At 40.8% G+C, this 15,353-nt stretch overlaps 2 protein-coding genes across 2 annotated transcripts; one reads left to right on the top strand and one right to left on the bottom strand.

Annotated features, from left to right (window-relative positions):
* Positions 1-3,353: 3,353 nt before the first annotated feature.
* On the bottom strand, positions 3,354-9,896 carry LOC119743186 (protein-S-isoprenylcysteine O-methyltransferase-like). The gene is made up of 4 exons (XM_038219568.1): positions 9,649-9,896; positions 8,415-8,673; positions 5,982-6,199; positions 3,354-3,679 (listed from the first exon to the last, which is right to left on the bottom strand). The coding sequence occupies exons 1-4, from the start codon at positions 9,859-9,861 to the stop codon at positions 3,497-3,499; spliced, it is 873 nt and encodes a 290-aa protein (XP_038075496.1). The 5' UTR covers positions 9,862-9,896; the 3' UTR covers positions 3,354-3,496.
* Positions 9,897-10,097: 201 nt separating this feature from the next.
* LOC119743181 (39S ribosomal protein L20, mitochondrial-like) lies at positions 10,098-14,756 on the top strand. Its single transcript, XM_038219562.1, has 5 exons — positions 10,098-10,282; positions 11,440-11,550; positions 11,749-11,826; positions 13,183-13,248; positions 13,863-14,756. The coding sequence occupies exons 1-5, from the start codon at positions 10,196-10,198 to the stop codon at positions 14,034-14,036; spliced, it is 516 nt and encodes a 171-aa protein (XP_038075490.1). The 5' UTR covers positions 10,098-10,195; the 3' UTR covers positions 14,037-14,756.
* Positions 14,757-15,353: the final 597 nt, after the last annotated feature.

The raw sequence follows: 15,353 nt of genomic DNA, 5'->3' as shown, positions 1-15,353 counted from the left end.
GGATAACACAATGACATGCCTCCCCTTCCTACGCCGTGGCAAGGGTTCGATTCCTGCCCCCTGTTTTTGGATTGGGTTTTCAGTCTCGCTTGATCGATTCCGTGGGTTTTCCCCAGTATAGGCTTCTGGGGTTTTCCTCCCACTTCTAAAACCATAATTTCTTCTCATTGTCTTCTTCTTACAGTAACAGGTTTCTTCTTGCTTTTGAGCTACAGTGCCAACAGTACTTTTGAGGAATCCTTGGTTTCATTACCAGAAAGAAATACATAAATTTATAATAAATAAATAGTAAAAGCTGGAGAGTGAGAATTTGTTTCACTTGCTTTTTGTTTATTTTGGCAAAATATGTGCAATACGAAAAGAAAATTAGCTGCACTGTCTTGAATGTAACTAAAATACTTCAAATTTGAGCAAACCTTTCGAAATGTACACTTATATTACAAAATCATGATGGTCACACTAACACAGAACAAGGTACAAGACGAAAAGGCAAAAAACTCATGTATTGCATGAAACTCATTGCATAGATGATTTAAAAAATAATCTGCAAATATGTGCTCAATTGTAAACTTATTCTGCTAGATCAAATTTAAAATTAAGAAAAATTTGCAAAAATTAGCAGTCTTTATTCTCTGGTATTTCATTAGAAATAGCAAATTTATGATCAGAAAGACAGTTCATAACAAAAATGATATTCGTTCCATGCCAGCATCTGGCCTCAATGGGTTTTACTGCCTGTTGCTTTAATCTGACATAACACAAGAATTGTTATAAGTTGCACCCCCCGCCCCCCATTAGCCAGCAGCCGCTGACTAATTTTATAATACTAATTCGGCCGCTAAAATGTAAATGGAATGCTAAAGTTCATACATTTACTCTCAAATTCGGGCGATTCACAATGCAGTGCGCCACCAAGAGTTTGCCATGGAGAGTTCATTTTTTCCCATTGTAGTAGATTGTCGTCAAATTCGCAGCGCGGGACACTTGAAATTGTTCATTTTTCTGGTCAGTAGTTTTGCAAGCGTATGATTCGAGTATCTGTTTGCCCATTTCTTTGCTTTTTATCAATATGGTGTTTCTTTGCAAGGCGGCAGAACGCTATGCCCCAATCTATAACAAATTAGCTCAAGTTGTCTACTGACACTCATTCCAATGGGCCGTGTTTTGTCAGCCGTAAACTTGAAAAATGGACTCTCCATGGCAAACTCTTGATGGCGCACTGCATTGTGAATCGCCCAAATTGGTTTGGAATGACGGAGAAAGTGTTGTTCAGTACAAAACAAAAAAAACACTCTTCTTATTATTTGGTACTCCTTTGATTTTTGTTTAGCAACATTAATTTACTAACCATTTTTCCCCTAATCAGTTTCATGACATTTTGGCCACTTAAGTGCCTGACTGCCGGTACATCTTGAGAAAATAAGCAAAATGGAATGTTTCGAAGGCTGTCAGCTCGAGAGTAACACTCAAGTAATTTTTGTAAAAACAAACCCCCCCCCCCCAAAAAAAAAAAACACAGGAAAACAAAATAAATGGCAGAAAAAGCCCGAAACTTCACACATCTATGCTGAGAGGTTGATTGGGAAAATCTTTCACAAAACCTTTGAATTGTTCCAAGCTTCAAATATTTAGTTTAAGATATTTCCAATCTTCACGCCAAACACTCCATTATCTGTCATGATTCACACACATTCAACAAATGAAAGACCCTTACGTGGCTCTGAAGTTACTGGAACTTAAATTTCAACGATAGCTTTTTTTTTTGGTCCTAGCCCTGTGGCTGTGATAATACCCTTTATAGCCAAATATTTTGAGAGTTTATGTGCGCTATTTAATTCTGTACAGAGTCCAAAATTGTCTTGATGTCAAAATGGTACCGCGAGATTCAAAGTGAGAAATGAATGCTGATTGTACATACACATTAAGCACTGTGTATTACCCTACTGATGATCATAATCTACAATCCCGGCCAAAAAGGTTGGGACACTTCCTGAGCCTGCCACGGTCACCCACTCCCCCGCTCAATGTTGTTCTCTCCAGCTGACGGAACACACACCGGGCAATGAGAGACAACATTGAACGGGGCCGGGGGGTTGGGGGCCCAGCGATATTTGGCCAGGATTGTAGCAATGACAATGTTCTTAAATAAGTCATTACGAGTAATGCACCAATTACCAAAATTCTGCCCCGTTTTTCCTACCTTTGCACACAGTAAGTGAATAATATGCACACAGGTCATTCTATCAATTCAGGGTCCAAAGTGTGACAATTTTCCTGTCCCTGTTACCTTGGTACTTTGTAATTTGCCATTCAAGTATCATTAACCCTAGCCGAACTCAACCCATGAAAGTTCAACAACAGGTTTTGTTTAAATCTGTTGGGATAGGTACAGTACCCCTAAACTGATGGTCTTTTACACTGGGGTTGGCATACCTCCAGAAACTAAGTCCAACAGCGCGTGTGTACAATTTCCCACGTGGGTGTTGGAATTTGCCAGAATGGGTATGGTTCCTAGTAAATTAGGCTGGGGAGTTAGGGTTAACCCTAACCCTGCCAGACGCATCACAGTGCATCAGGTGGAAAAGTCTGGTGCACTTTGATTGAAAATGATACCAACACCAGCACATAAACCGGCCACTTCTGAGGCACTGAGAGCTAGTCCCATAGAACAATGCCACAGTTGTATCCTGCTGAGTTTGGGGACCACAGACTCTGAGGCAGTTTGGCCTTGAGACTTTTGGCCTGATGGATCTTGCTACAATGGGCAGGCTTGTCATTTTTTGACAAGTGTTGCATGTTGCTGCGTTTGGCAGGGTTTCAAGCCAATATATCCTGGAGGGTTAGGGTTAAGGAGTGCATCAGAAAACATAGATGTCAGATGTAACAGGGACAGGAAAAAAGTGGACCCCCCAATTTATATTATGACCCACACATCCAAAAAACAGAACTTTGTGATCCAGTAATGTGTACACTAAAATACATGCCGGGAGTGTACATGTTTCACCATTTGCAGTAAACTTCTGCTTCATGACAGATGTCAAACATGGGTGGGAATCGAACCCGCAACTCGCTGCTCCTTTGTACAAAGACAGGCATCCATTTTGATCAATTTCTTTGTGCCTTGATGTGAAAGATCATAGTTCCATCTTGTAGGGCAGGATTTATCACAGTAAACTTGGTGCTTTTTTTTATAGTACCTGTGTACCGCGGTAGGGAATCGAACCCACTACTAGCTGCTCCTGTTGTCAAAAGTCCCACATCTGTTACTACATTGTAGCTCCAGTGTTGAAGGTCTTTTTTTGTTGGTCTCTTCACCTTGATATGGAAGGGTCAAAGGTCACAGTGCCATCTTGTAGCCTTTGATGAATGGCAACTCGAGTGGGAATCGAACCACTGTTTGCTGCTCCTTTTGTCAAAAGTCCCACATCCGTTACAAGCCCCGATGTCAAAGGTCTTTTTTGTCGTCCTCTGCACCTGGACGTGAAGGGGCTGAGGGTCATAGCTCCATCTTGTACCCTGTGATGAACGGCAGCTTGGTGCCAACGCGCTGCTGGTAGTTCAAGTACTCCTCGCCGAAGAAATTCAGCAGCGTGATCTCCTCGTCCACCACCCGCTCGTTGAAGAACCTCCAGGATGTTACTGTGTACGCGATGAAGCAGAAAGGGTTGCACAAAATGATCTGCCAAGAAGAAAACCAAAAATATTTACAAAAAGATCATGAGCAATGCCATAAGGCCAAAAAAAAAAATAGTTCTGCTTCCGATTACATGCCTTTCAAAAATAGGGTCGGTCGGTCGGAATTTTTTTTTTTTTATTGCCAATTTTTTTATGCAGATTGAATGGGGTATTCAATTATATGCGAAGTTTTAGCCTGAACTATTTCCATTGCACTATGAAAGCTATAAACGAAATGGCAACAAAAAGTGAATAAAACCTACCTTTAATTATTGTCAATATATTTACGTTCGATAATTTTAAAAAAAATGGAAAATTCAGGTCGTTCGCACCATATGCACAATGCTAGTCAAGACGCGGGGAACTGGCCAAAACTCCGAGGTGTGTGATGCGTGCGTGTGTGGTGAGTGGCCCACCATGGGCCGACAGACCTGTTTTTACGGTCAAAAATTTCGGACAACACGCGGCATGTATCACTCGAAATACGAGTAGTGCGATCTCAAAATGAACTCTTGAACACAGAAAATACATACACAGACAAGCTAGATCAATTCTGTAAATTAACTTGCAAAAATGTTCTTTCTCCATCGGTGTTTTCTTGGCATTTTTACGATGTCGAATCCGACCAGTTGACAGTGGCCTGCACTGCTAGCGCGCTATCGGTCGCATAGCTGTGGACTGGTTACCGCATTTTCATCATGTCTTCTAAATTGGCCCCTGCGCTGCGCGGCGGGAACCAGTCGTCGCCACGTGATTATAGCCACCGTGACATCGAATTGCGAAGTAGTTATATCGCGAAGCAAATTTGTAAAAATAACGGAGGTTTCTTTTGAAAAAAAGCGAATGTAAGTAAGAAAACAAATAAATACGAGCATTTTTTGATGCAAAAGGGTTGTTGAGAGGTATTTTGTGAAGAAAGAAAGACAACAAGATTTTATTTTTATTTATTCAATATTTTTTTTTTTTTTTTTTTTTTGGAATTGCCGATAAAAGTTTTAGGGTCGCAGCCTAAAAATAGGGTCGGTTGGGTAACCGGAAGCAGAACTATTCTTTTTTTTGGCCTAATCACACAGAACAGTCAGCACACCTCTGGAGATAATTTGATAGAGAGAGAGAGAGAGAGGGGGGGGGGGGTTCAGAATTGGGCCAACAGTGCTCATACCTTCTTTTATAAGTTCTCTTGTTTTGGCTGTGGATTTCAAAAGCGTTGCACAAAAATGATTTTTAGGACAGACTGTGGCACCTCCCTTATGAACAAACTCTCTAACCAAGATAGGACTCCTCAATTCCTACTATCTGTCGGAATTTAAAAGGGCACAATCCAATGAACCCTGAATTTGATTAACTACCTCAAATTTATGTGTAATCTGTATTTTCTTAAAGTGGAACATAGAAATTAACTGAAGAGGGGTTTGAATCTGCGACCTCCCAATTGCTGTTTCAGTGCTCTACTAACTGAGCTATCCAGCCCTATGTTGGCTGTTTCCCATGTAGTCAATGTCTTTGTTCAAGGGTGGTACTCAGATGCCATAAACCTGTATATGTACAAAGTAGCCAGGGATCACGCCCGAAGTCACGATGCTAGCAACATTAGCAATGCTGTAACCCTGGGATTAGTTTCATTAAGTATTATCTGTGGAAACATATAAAGGCCCAATCCAATGAACCATATCGTCGCATCAGTGCAACAAGGTCGAAACTCGGCAAATATGCTCCGTGCAACAAGGTTGTATCTCCTGTATTGCGACGTCCACTGACTTTGTGTGTACATCCGGGTTATTTTAAGCGAGATACAACCTTTTGACATTGAAAACTCGCGTTTCACGTACATGACGTCACACGCCATTTTAGAAGATACGACCTTGTTGCAAGAACATGACGACATATTCAATTAACTAACTCAGATTCACTGACTGGTTCAGGACAGCAGAGCCCAACCATTATTATAGTTTACAGAAGTTGAAGTCCAAAATTAAGTCAAAGTCATATTCCTTTTTTTTGGTCAAAGCACAGAGTTGGGCTTCTGCAAAGGAATGCAGTCGAGTCCGTCGAGTCCATTACAAGTCCCTGCAAGTCCATCACAAGTCCTCCAGTCCCAATTCAACTCACAAGCTATTCAAATGAGCTTTGACAAAGGCATTCCCTTGTCATTGTTCATCCACTGTTACTTGTGATTGGACTTGTAAACTGACTTGTGATTTACTTGAGACTGGACTTGTGATGGACTCGACTACATCCCTGGCTTCAGTAGGCTAGCAAGTGAATTTGAGAAAAAAACACAAAATCAAAGGCTGCATCCAACAAACCTGCGTTCCTAAACTCCAGTAGAACCAGCCCACGTAGGAGGGATGCCTAGACCAGCCGTACACGCCGTGGGTGACCAGGATGTGATCTCTGGCCCGGGTGGTCTGGATGTAGTGGTTGAAGCTCCTGCCCGCAGTCAGCATGGAGACCTTCCTCAGGACCTCGCCCCCCATGCAAAGCAAGAGACCTAGCAAGCTGACGTACCAAAACTGCTTGAAGTCTGATGAATGGAAGAAGAACAAATATTTTCTTTCCATTTCAACTCTACATGGGAGGTATTGCCTGTCGGGTTCTTAAGTGTGACATCACTTCAACTTAAAGGTATAGTCCATCATTTGTAATTTGTGCATTTTGTTCATTTGAAGCAACAAAAGTGCTCAAAATCTAAAGAAGGGTGCTGAACAAATAACCTGTTGAAGTTTCAGCTCAGTTTCAGCTGTATATTTCGAGAAAAACAACATTCTAGGATCTCGATTTCAAATCAAAAGTTGCTGAATCATGTTTTGAATTGGGCCTGAATTTAGCGTCCGAGACACGTTCTCACTAGCTGATTGCAGCTACGCGATGTCGCGCACTGATCCGACGAATTGTAGCAACCACAGGCGCGCGTGTGCTTGGTGTCAACGCTTGCGCGTGTTTCGTTGAATAAAAAAACGAACTACTAACGGAAATTTCCAACGGTGCTCCTTAAGACGCACCGTTGGAAAGGCCTTCTTTTGTTGATTTCTTCAAAATGACAGCTTTCATGAAAGAATAATATCACAGGGAGTTTAGTCCCCTTACTATCTTTCAACCAAGTATGTTTTTCAACAATAATTACACCCGTTACTTTTGGATAGCTGCAAATGGTGGACTCTGGCTTTAAACCAGGTCCACTGCACGCGGAGTAACATTGGAACCATTGGAACTGGTTCAAAGTGGCGTGTTTAGCCAATGGGCGCTTGTAATCAGCGGTGCGTGGGCGTGTATGACACCGTCACTGGAAAGAGTTCCATACCTGGACATCACTTGACACCCTGCGCACAAACCCTATGAAACTGGTCTGAAAAATTCCAAGTGTTTTCTCAGTAAATGCTTTAATATTTTCCCTGCTAAATTTGACTTTTTAGGACATGTTTATCGCTTTCTGATGGCTGATAGGTCACTGCAGGGAAAAATTAGTGATGTCCATGTATGGGATGCTTCCCCACTCACTTATAAACCAATTTATAATCATTTTGGAATGGCGGTAGAAGGGTGCATTTGCATATCGTTAAAGTTATCATAGCTTTCCCAGACGAAATTATTTGTGGGTCATTCCATTACTTTGGGGTCTAATGTTTTTCGTGTCCCTGTTACATCTGATGTAAGATTTTGCAAATCGAGGACATATTCTTTAACCCTAACCCTCCTCAATCCTCCAAAATCCTCATTGCAGTTTTTGAGGATTTTTGAGGATTGAGGATGAATGGCAGAAAGTGCCAGTTGATTTTGGAGGATGCAATGGGTCGAGGTCGTAGGCTGTACCCAGCATTCCTTATGTTCAGCCATGCATAATGGAACCCTGCATTATGCTCGATATCATCCGCACTGCTTCTAAATGTCATCGGTACTGACTCGACCCATAGCAGTGAATGGAGGAGGGTTTTGGAGGATTGAGGCAATGGTCACCCCTCCACTGTACAAATTCAAGAAATAACGGATGATTTTGGAGGATTGAGGATGAATCCATTTGTTTACATGGTGGCAATTGGAGGATTTTGCAGGATTGAGGCTGGTTCCTAGCCAAAAGGGCCTAGGGGGTCAGGGTTAATGCCTTCTATTTCCGAGAGTGATTATGTAAAGCAAAAGACCTGCCAAACAAATTTTTAAAAAATAGTTTGAAGTCAATATTAATGATACTTGCATGGCAAATTACACAGGTTAGGTGTAACAGAGCCACACAAAAAACGGTTGCACTTTGGACATTTATGGAGTATAGAGTCACGTAGCAATAAGCCACAAAAGTGCACATTTCTAGTTGCTATATGAAGCACTTTGGTTGGGGAACTAAAATAAAATCTCCTAACCCTAACCTTCCCATATTTTCCAAAATCCTCTTTGCAAAATGGAAGATTTTGCAGGGTTGAGGCTACATGGCAAAAATGTGTGGCTGATTTTGGAGGATGCACTGTGCGTCAAGGTCTTGGGCCGGACCTTGTGTTGCTTATGCTCTGCCGAGCATAATTTAGGCCTAGATTATACTTGACATCCTCCGCACTGCTCCAGGGAGTCACTAGCTCTGCCTCAACATATTAACAGTGATTGCTGGAGGATTTTGCAGGATTGAGGCAGTGGTCCACCTTTTAAGGACCACATTCAAGAAATAATACAGGATTTTGCAGGTCTGAGGTTGAATCCTAGGAAAAATGCCTAGGGACTTCGGGTTAACAACAAAAAAATTATTGAAAACCTACCTGGGAAAAAATACAGCTCCACAAAGAACTCGCACCAGCTGCAGGCAGCAGCAAGCGCGTAAGCCACGCTGTGATTGAGGAGGAAAGAGTCCACCGACAGACTCTCGTAGTTGTAGATCGATGTGGAAAAGTACTCAGAGAAGTGGAAAAAGCCGAGGACGCACAGGTACCAGCCAAAGACTGCGACTGCTTGATGAAGAAACGAGATGGACAGGCCGATCCCAAAGACTATCCCAATGAAGCAGGCCTGAGTGGCAATCTGTGGGTAGATTTGTAACAGAAATATCACAAAATCATGACATCAGCTTTAAAATATTTGTTTGAAATATCCTTAGCTGTCAAAGACTTGATTTGTCTGACATGCTGTGTGAGCAGGGAAAAGAGTACCGTTATTGGGAAGGTTTTTTTCCATTTTCAAAATATACTTTATTTTAAAATGTTTGCAAAATGTGGCAAGAAAAAGGATGAGGTCTGCAGTTTGGCCTACAATAACAAACAAAAAAGGCAGGGAGATTTACCATATAAACACACAATATAAAATCTTTTTGCCTTTGCCCTTATCAATTTCATCACTTTTACATAACATGCCACCTTGTTCACTTGGCAAAAAGAAAAAAAAAAGAAGTGGAAGTTGCTAGACGTAGACTGAACACGTATTGAAATGAACTCATGATGACTTGGAAGAGCCAACTTTTTTTATTGACATGTGAGCAACAGCCTCGCAAACAAAACTGAAGATAGCGCATATTCATGAAAGACAAGACACAAGTGCTTGTTTGACAAAGAAATGAAGGTTATGATTTGCTTTTATCATCAAAGACATCATGTCTTTTCATCATGGTGGTAAGGCAAAATTGCAATTTAACTTGTGCTCGGGAAAGAATGTAGTATCCAGACCTCACTTCAGCAGTCGTGTACAAAGACTGAAGAGTATGGCATGTATGGAGAGTCAAGAAATTGGACATGTTGGAAATGTTTCCCAATCCCAAATTCATGTCTTTTCAACATTTTTGCAATGACTGACCTTACTGAGATAATATAAAATCATGTATGAAGAAAAAATTGGCACCAGGTTGCAACATTGTTTTACAGTAATTGATATACATTGATGCATAAAACAGTAAACAACAATCAAACAAAACCAGCAGCATTTGATTGAAAAAAATATCAGACACCAGTGTCTGGTTCCGAGTATTCTTCACACAATGTATGGTAGGCGCATTGAACAGGGTACCTGTCTGTAGTACTTCCGCCGATGGAGCACATACAAAACTGCAAAATTTACAGTTACGTACGCTCCGCAAATCACGAACAAATAGTTATATAGTACATCTGCCACTGCTGGATCCGATACTCTAACTAATTTGTGCAATAATGGCACGATTACGATGCCTGCACCTTGCAAAAACCAACGTAAACTTAACCACCCCTCAGACGGAAGCGCCATTTTGAGTTATCCTCGTCCGGTCCCAATAATTTTGCGTAATTAATATCTAGTTTTTAACCAGGAGTTATTAACTTTGAGTAGTTGTGTAGAGATCTAGTTGTACTTTTTAAAATCATGCTATTATTTCTCAATTGATTATGTCGTGAAAATAAAATAGGGCTTAATAAAAAAAACTTACAAATTGTGTAGGACACGAGAGGGCGCACTCTGTGTGCCATGTGAGCGCAAAGTCAAGTAGCAGGGGATCTGGATTCTGGAACTGGAAGTTCAGTGATTTTATCTAGCCTAGTTAGTTGAATATTTTTTCTGCCATTTTATACTAATTAATGCTGAAATGGTTTACCTCAGTACAGTCAGATTAATTCGGGCTAGAGGTCCACCCAAATATTGGAAAAAGAAGTTTGTTTTCGACCAGACAAGTGTAAGTTAAATATAGATAAGGCAAAATAAAAAAAAAAACATGTTTAGCGTCCTGCCTCTTTGACAAAAAGGAAGGAGGAGGCCCTTTTTTTTTTTTTTTTCTTTTCAAAATGGCCGCCCGACACATTTTTCAAGACAACGGGGCCGGGCTATTTTTCAAGATGGTTACCAGCTTTTTTCAACATGGACTCATTGACTATTTCCACAGCTTTATACACGGTATAAAAGTCTAAAAATATGATTTCTTTCGTCAGAGATTGTTAAAATTTATCAATTTTTGTCTTTTAAAAAAAAAAAAAAAAAAGAAAAAAGGAGGCGGCCTCTAAAAAGGAAGCGGGCGGGGACGCTAAACATGTTTTTTTTTTTACTTCGCCTAATACTTTTTTTTTACGAAGTGGCTATCGTTACGGCAGTCGTTGTTTAGCGCCCTCTACGATACTTTTTTGATACGCACGCAGGTATATAATTATTTGTTTCCCCACGTTTTAGCGAGCAGTGCGACAGCTCAGTCGATAGAGGGTAGGATTTTGCACCGCGAGGTTGCGAGTTCGAATTTCAGTTTTGCACTCGAATTTTTTTCCTTTTCTAACCTGAGGTTTTGGAGGATTTTTTTTAAAAGGGAAATAAAGTCCGAATTTTATAACGTTCAAATTCACTTTTTTCCTTCTAATTTTGTATTTTCTTGTCATGTTTTTATAAAAGTTGCAGTCTACCGTAACGATAGAAAATGGGAAATGCGTTACGGCTGCCGTAACAATAGCCACTGCGTTTTTTTTAATAGATTCATTCAATTTCAAAATAAATTTGATCTGCATCATCACATCAGTGCATGTTTGTGTTCCTTCCTCCATATTCCTATCGATTGTTATCCTTGATATGCCATAATCATAGTCTGTACTATCAGCATTAAATTAAAGGAAAAAAATGTTGCAACCTGACGCCACTTCAGTGTTCAGCGACTGTGTACAAAGTCTATGGACAATGATGGAGAGTCAAGAAAATTGTCTTAAGTTACTCTGTACTCTAGTCAGACTCAGAGTAAACTTGGACCCAACTTATCGCCTTTTAACATTCGGACATGGTGTGGCAATCGATGTTTTATTTTTGCTAATATTTGGTATTGTTCAATCCAATGTCTTGAATGTATTTGAATCTCAGCATTTCTTCGGTCGGCGACGGAACTGCTACAGTATTGCTATTCGTGCGCTTCACAAAGCATGGAGGAGTGCATACATTGGGAGAAAGATCAAGAAAAGGGAAATAAGAAGGGTGAGATGCCTGTTGATACATTCCAACTATAGCAGCTGCCCCAACTACAGTTGTGAGAAGTCCTAACTATGATTCTCCAAGTATAATGGGCGTGGACATCCTTTGCCTTTTGTGAATTTTAAAGAATGTTGGCGGGATTGGGCTACATTTGCCTGTAGTTTACCGTGTCGTGAAGTATCTTATCCAATTCTGTTTCAGCTATGGATTCAGCGAATCAGCTCTGGAGTGATGGAGCATGGTATGAGATACAGTCCTTTCATTGGCAATCTAACGAAGGTAAAAAAATGTATGCAGTAAATGTTAATCAGTGCTTTGCAAAATAATATAAATGGAAAGTTGAAAGGTCAAAACAGGCAGTGGATATTTGGGGCCGTATCATAAGTCCGACGCCTCATAGGTCCGACGCCTCGGACTTATGAGGCGTCGGACTTATGAGGCATAACATTTATTTATTCCGCCTCATAGGTACGACACCTCATAAGTCCGACGTCGGAAAAACGAGGCGTTTAATATGTCGGACTTACGAGGCGTCGGACCTATGAGGCGTCAGACCTATGAGGCGTCAGACTTATGAGGCATCGGACCTATGAGGCGTCGGACTTATGGGCCTTTATTTGGTTAGGGGATGCGATTTTGTCGGACTTATGAGGCGTCGGACCTATGTGGCGTCGGACTTATGAGCGGACCCCGGATATGTGGCCAGCATCAGCGATCAAAGACGACCTCTGGCAAAGTAGCGTTTACTAAAAGCAAGTCGGCGCAGTAAATATCAGCCAATCAGAGAAAGCCTCCGTGAAAGTGACGTTTATTAAAAAGAAACCCGGCGCCGGGGAAATGATATTTGCGCAGATTCGTCGATTAATTATGCAAAACAAGACTGCGTCTTGACCTCAAGATTCTGACCATTCAGCGGGCGCCTTCTATCGGTTTCTGCAAAAGTCATTGTGTTAGGCCAAAAGAAAAAATAGTCTCTGGTCAGCGCGCGCGTCGATTTTAATCATGCACGTCAACCTTTTTTTTCCAAAATGTTCCGCGGTAGCTCCAACAGCGCCCTCTATTGCCGCACCTCCTCAATTTTTTTTTACCAAAGAGCACCAAGGAATGGGAAATTGCACCGAGGCAAATGATTGAGGGCACCAAGGCAAATTATGGAGGACACCAATGTACATGAGGACACCAAAAAAAGCAAAATAGTATCATTTGTCTGTACAATCCAAGCTTGAAAAAAAAAAAAAAAAGCCGCGTCGCCGCATCAATTCCGGAACTTTGGTCTGACCAGAGACCAAGTTTTTATTTTTTTTGGCCTTACAAAAACATACATGAAGCAGCCAAATTGACCAATCAACATTTTAGTCCACATTTCTGAATAAAATGACGTCACATTTTTCAAAGTCGACTCCAATTGGCTGGAACGCGAGTCGCATAAAATTTGCTTGCTAGGATTTATCTGACGTTGGTAGTGTGGCTCTGCAATATCTGATCCTCAGACTTGGAAATATCCACAGCCATAAAAGAACCAAAAAAAATTAACTGGCATGTACTACTGGCATGAGTAATAACAACTTCTTAATTTGAAATCTTTCCATCATTTCATGTAATGGATGATGTTGTTTTTGTTTTTGGGCTTAACAGTACAACATACAACTAGACCGAAAGATGCTGGCCAACCTCGCAATTACAGAACCTAAGACATTCAAGGTAAGAAAGTTTAACCCTAACCATCCCAAATCCTCCAAAACCTTTTTTTGCAAATTGGAGGAATTTGCAGGATTGAGGGTACATGGCAAAGGTGCATTACTGATTTCGGAGGACGCACTGTGTCAAAGTCTTGGGCCGGACCTTGTGTTGTTAATGCTCAGCCATGCTTAAATTTAGTCCTTGATTATACTTGAAATCCTCCGCACTGCTCCAAGATGTCACTGCCTCTGCCTCAGCATATTGACAGTCATAGCCGGAGGATTTTGCAGGATTGAGGCAAAGGTCACCCCTCCACGGACCACATTCAAGAAATAATGGAAGAATTTACAGGATTGAGGCTATATGCTATTTTTCCATGAGGCCAATTGGAGGATTTTGCAAGATTGAGGCTACATCCTAGCAAAAAGGCCTAGGGAGTTAGGGTTAAAGAAAAAAAATGGATAACTCTAAATTCTCTGGAGGATCTAGAGGACCTTCCATTCAGTTAGACCACCTTTGGGGTGAGAATAAAATGATCTGAATTCAGAGTAACCCTAATCAGGATTCAAATGTTAATATGATTAAAAAAAAAAAGCTCTTTATGTTTTCCATGTCTCGTGTGGGTTTTCTCGCAGTGTCTGGCCGAGCTCGCCAAGACCAAGCACGAAGAGGGTCTACTGGCCGCAGTCCAAGCCTACCCAGACAGGGTGCTGCTGAGGCAGACCTCCCAGGACGACCTGCTGGAGTCCGTCAAGAAACTCAGGCTGAGCACCGAGGAGAAGACATCCAGCTCCAACCAATTGACATGACGAACTCAAAAATAGATTCACTTGTACATATTAATACTCCGTTTTGTATTTTAAGAAGTGCTGTATTAGGTGTATGAAAGCGAAATTTGAAACTAACAACCATTATGAACTTGAAGACTGTCGGGTGTGGTTGCAATTAAAAGGATGATTCTTGCATGATTTTTTTTACCAGGTTCCCATGTTGCACATCCCATAGGTTGATTCTTTCTGGTTTTTTTCAAATTAAATCAGAAGATCAATAAAGATGACTGTTTTTAAATCAATGCTACACATCCCCTTTCCCCTTTTAAACGAGTTGTGAAATGTGAACGAGACAAGACATCTGGTTTAAGAAACCTCCATCATTGTCCATTGTCAAATGAGGTCCAGCCCCCCCCCCCTTTCAATTTACTAAGGCCTTCCCTCCCCCCCCCCCTTTCATTTTACAAAGGCGGGCTTTTTACTGTTGGCTTAATGATATTAACATTAGAATGAAAGTATATTTCATTTAATGATTTCTTTACAACAATATGGTTGGACTGTGCACAGTAGCAGAGCTACTTTTAATGGATGTAGAACCCTTTCCACTTTTTTCTTTCATTGATTCTTGCATTAATTTTTTTCCAGATCTATATGCACTTATGGGTTTTGTGCATTGAATGTGAACTTGACTCACCCCACTCCAGCAGTTGTGGATTGTGTGTGCAAATAAAAGAATTCTTCTTTTGTTTTGCAGCCATATTCTTTGGATTGTGTCATAGCATTTTTTCTATTCTATTCTTACCAACAAATATGTTGTCATAAGGGGGGAAAACATGAACTATATGTTTAAAACTTAGTGATATTTGAAAACTTGCTCTACTGATGATTGAATTAAAATACAGTATAAACTCTGTTAATACACAATTCCGGTTATAACAAACATAAAGCCTTGGTCCCAACTGTGCATTTATGTGCACAATGAATGGGACCGATGTTCCTCTTAATACAAAATTCTGATATAACAAACAATTTGACTAGGTCAGTACGAGTTTGTTATAACGAGACTCGACTGTACAAGTTATGCATGGAAAATCCAGTACAAAGGGTGGCTGCTTCTTGAGACACAAGTACAGTCGAACCCCGATAAGAAGAGCACTGTTAATACAAGGTACTGCTTATAACAAGCACAATTGTAGGTCTCAAGTCTTTGTTTTCCTTTGCTTTTCATAACTGTTAATACAAGGTACCTGTTATAACAAGGTAATTCGTGAAGTCCCAAAGACCTCTTTATAAAGGTGTTTGACTGTATCAGCAAAAGAGTTGAGAAAATGGAAGAATCGCCACGCCAATCTTTTT

Source organism: Patiria miniata, unplaced genomic scaffold (assembly GCF_015706575.1).
Source record: "Patiria miniata isolate m_02_andy unplaced genomic scaffold, ASM1570657v1 HiC_scaffold_6, whole genome shotgun sequence".
Classification (NCBI taxonomy): domain Eukaryota; kingdom Metazoa; phylum Echinodermata; class Asteroidea; order Valvatida; family Asterinidae; genus Patiria; species Patiria miniata.
Note: the sequence above shows the minus strand (reverse complement) of the source record. Positions and strands in the feature narration are given on the sequence as shown.

Coding starts and splice junctions, on each gene's coding strand:
- LOC119743181 (XM_038219562.1), top strand. CDS start 10,196: ATGGTTTACCTCAGTACAGTCAGATTAATTCGGGCTAGAGGTCCACCC. Junction 10,283..11,439: donor TTGTTTTCGACCAGACAAGT/GTAAGTTAAATA, acceptor TTTGAATCTCAG/CATTTCTTCGGTCGGCGACG. Junction 11,551..11,748: donor AGAAAAGGGAAATAAGAAGG/GTGAGATGCCTG, acceptor ATTCTGTTTCAG/CTATGGATTCAGCGAATCAG.
- LOC119743186 (XM_038219568.1), bottom strand. CDS start 9,861: ATGGCGCTTCCGTCTGAGGGGTGGTTAAGTTTACGTTGGTTTTTGCAA. Junction 6,200..8,414: donor GGAGCTGTATTTTTTCCCAG/GTAGGTTTTCAA, acceptor TCCATTCATCAG/ACTTCAAGCAGTTTTGGTAC. Junction 3,680..5,981: donor ACTGGAGTTTAGGAACGCAG/GTTTGTTGGATG, acceptor TCTTCTTGGCAG/ATCATTTTGTGCAACCCTTT.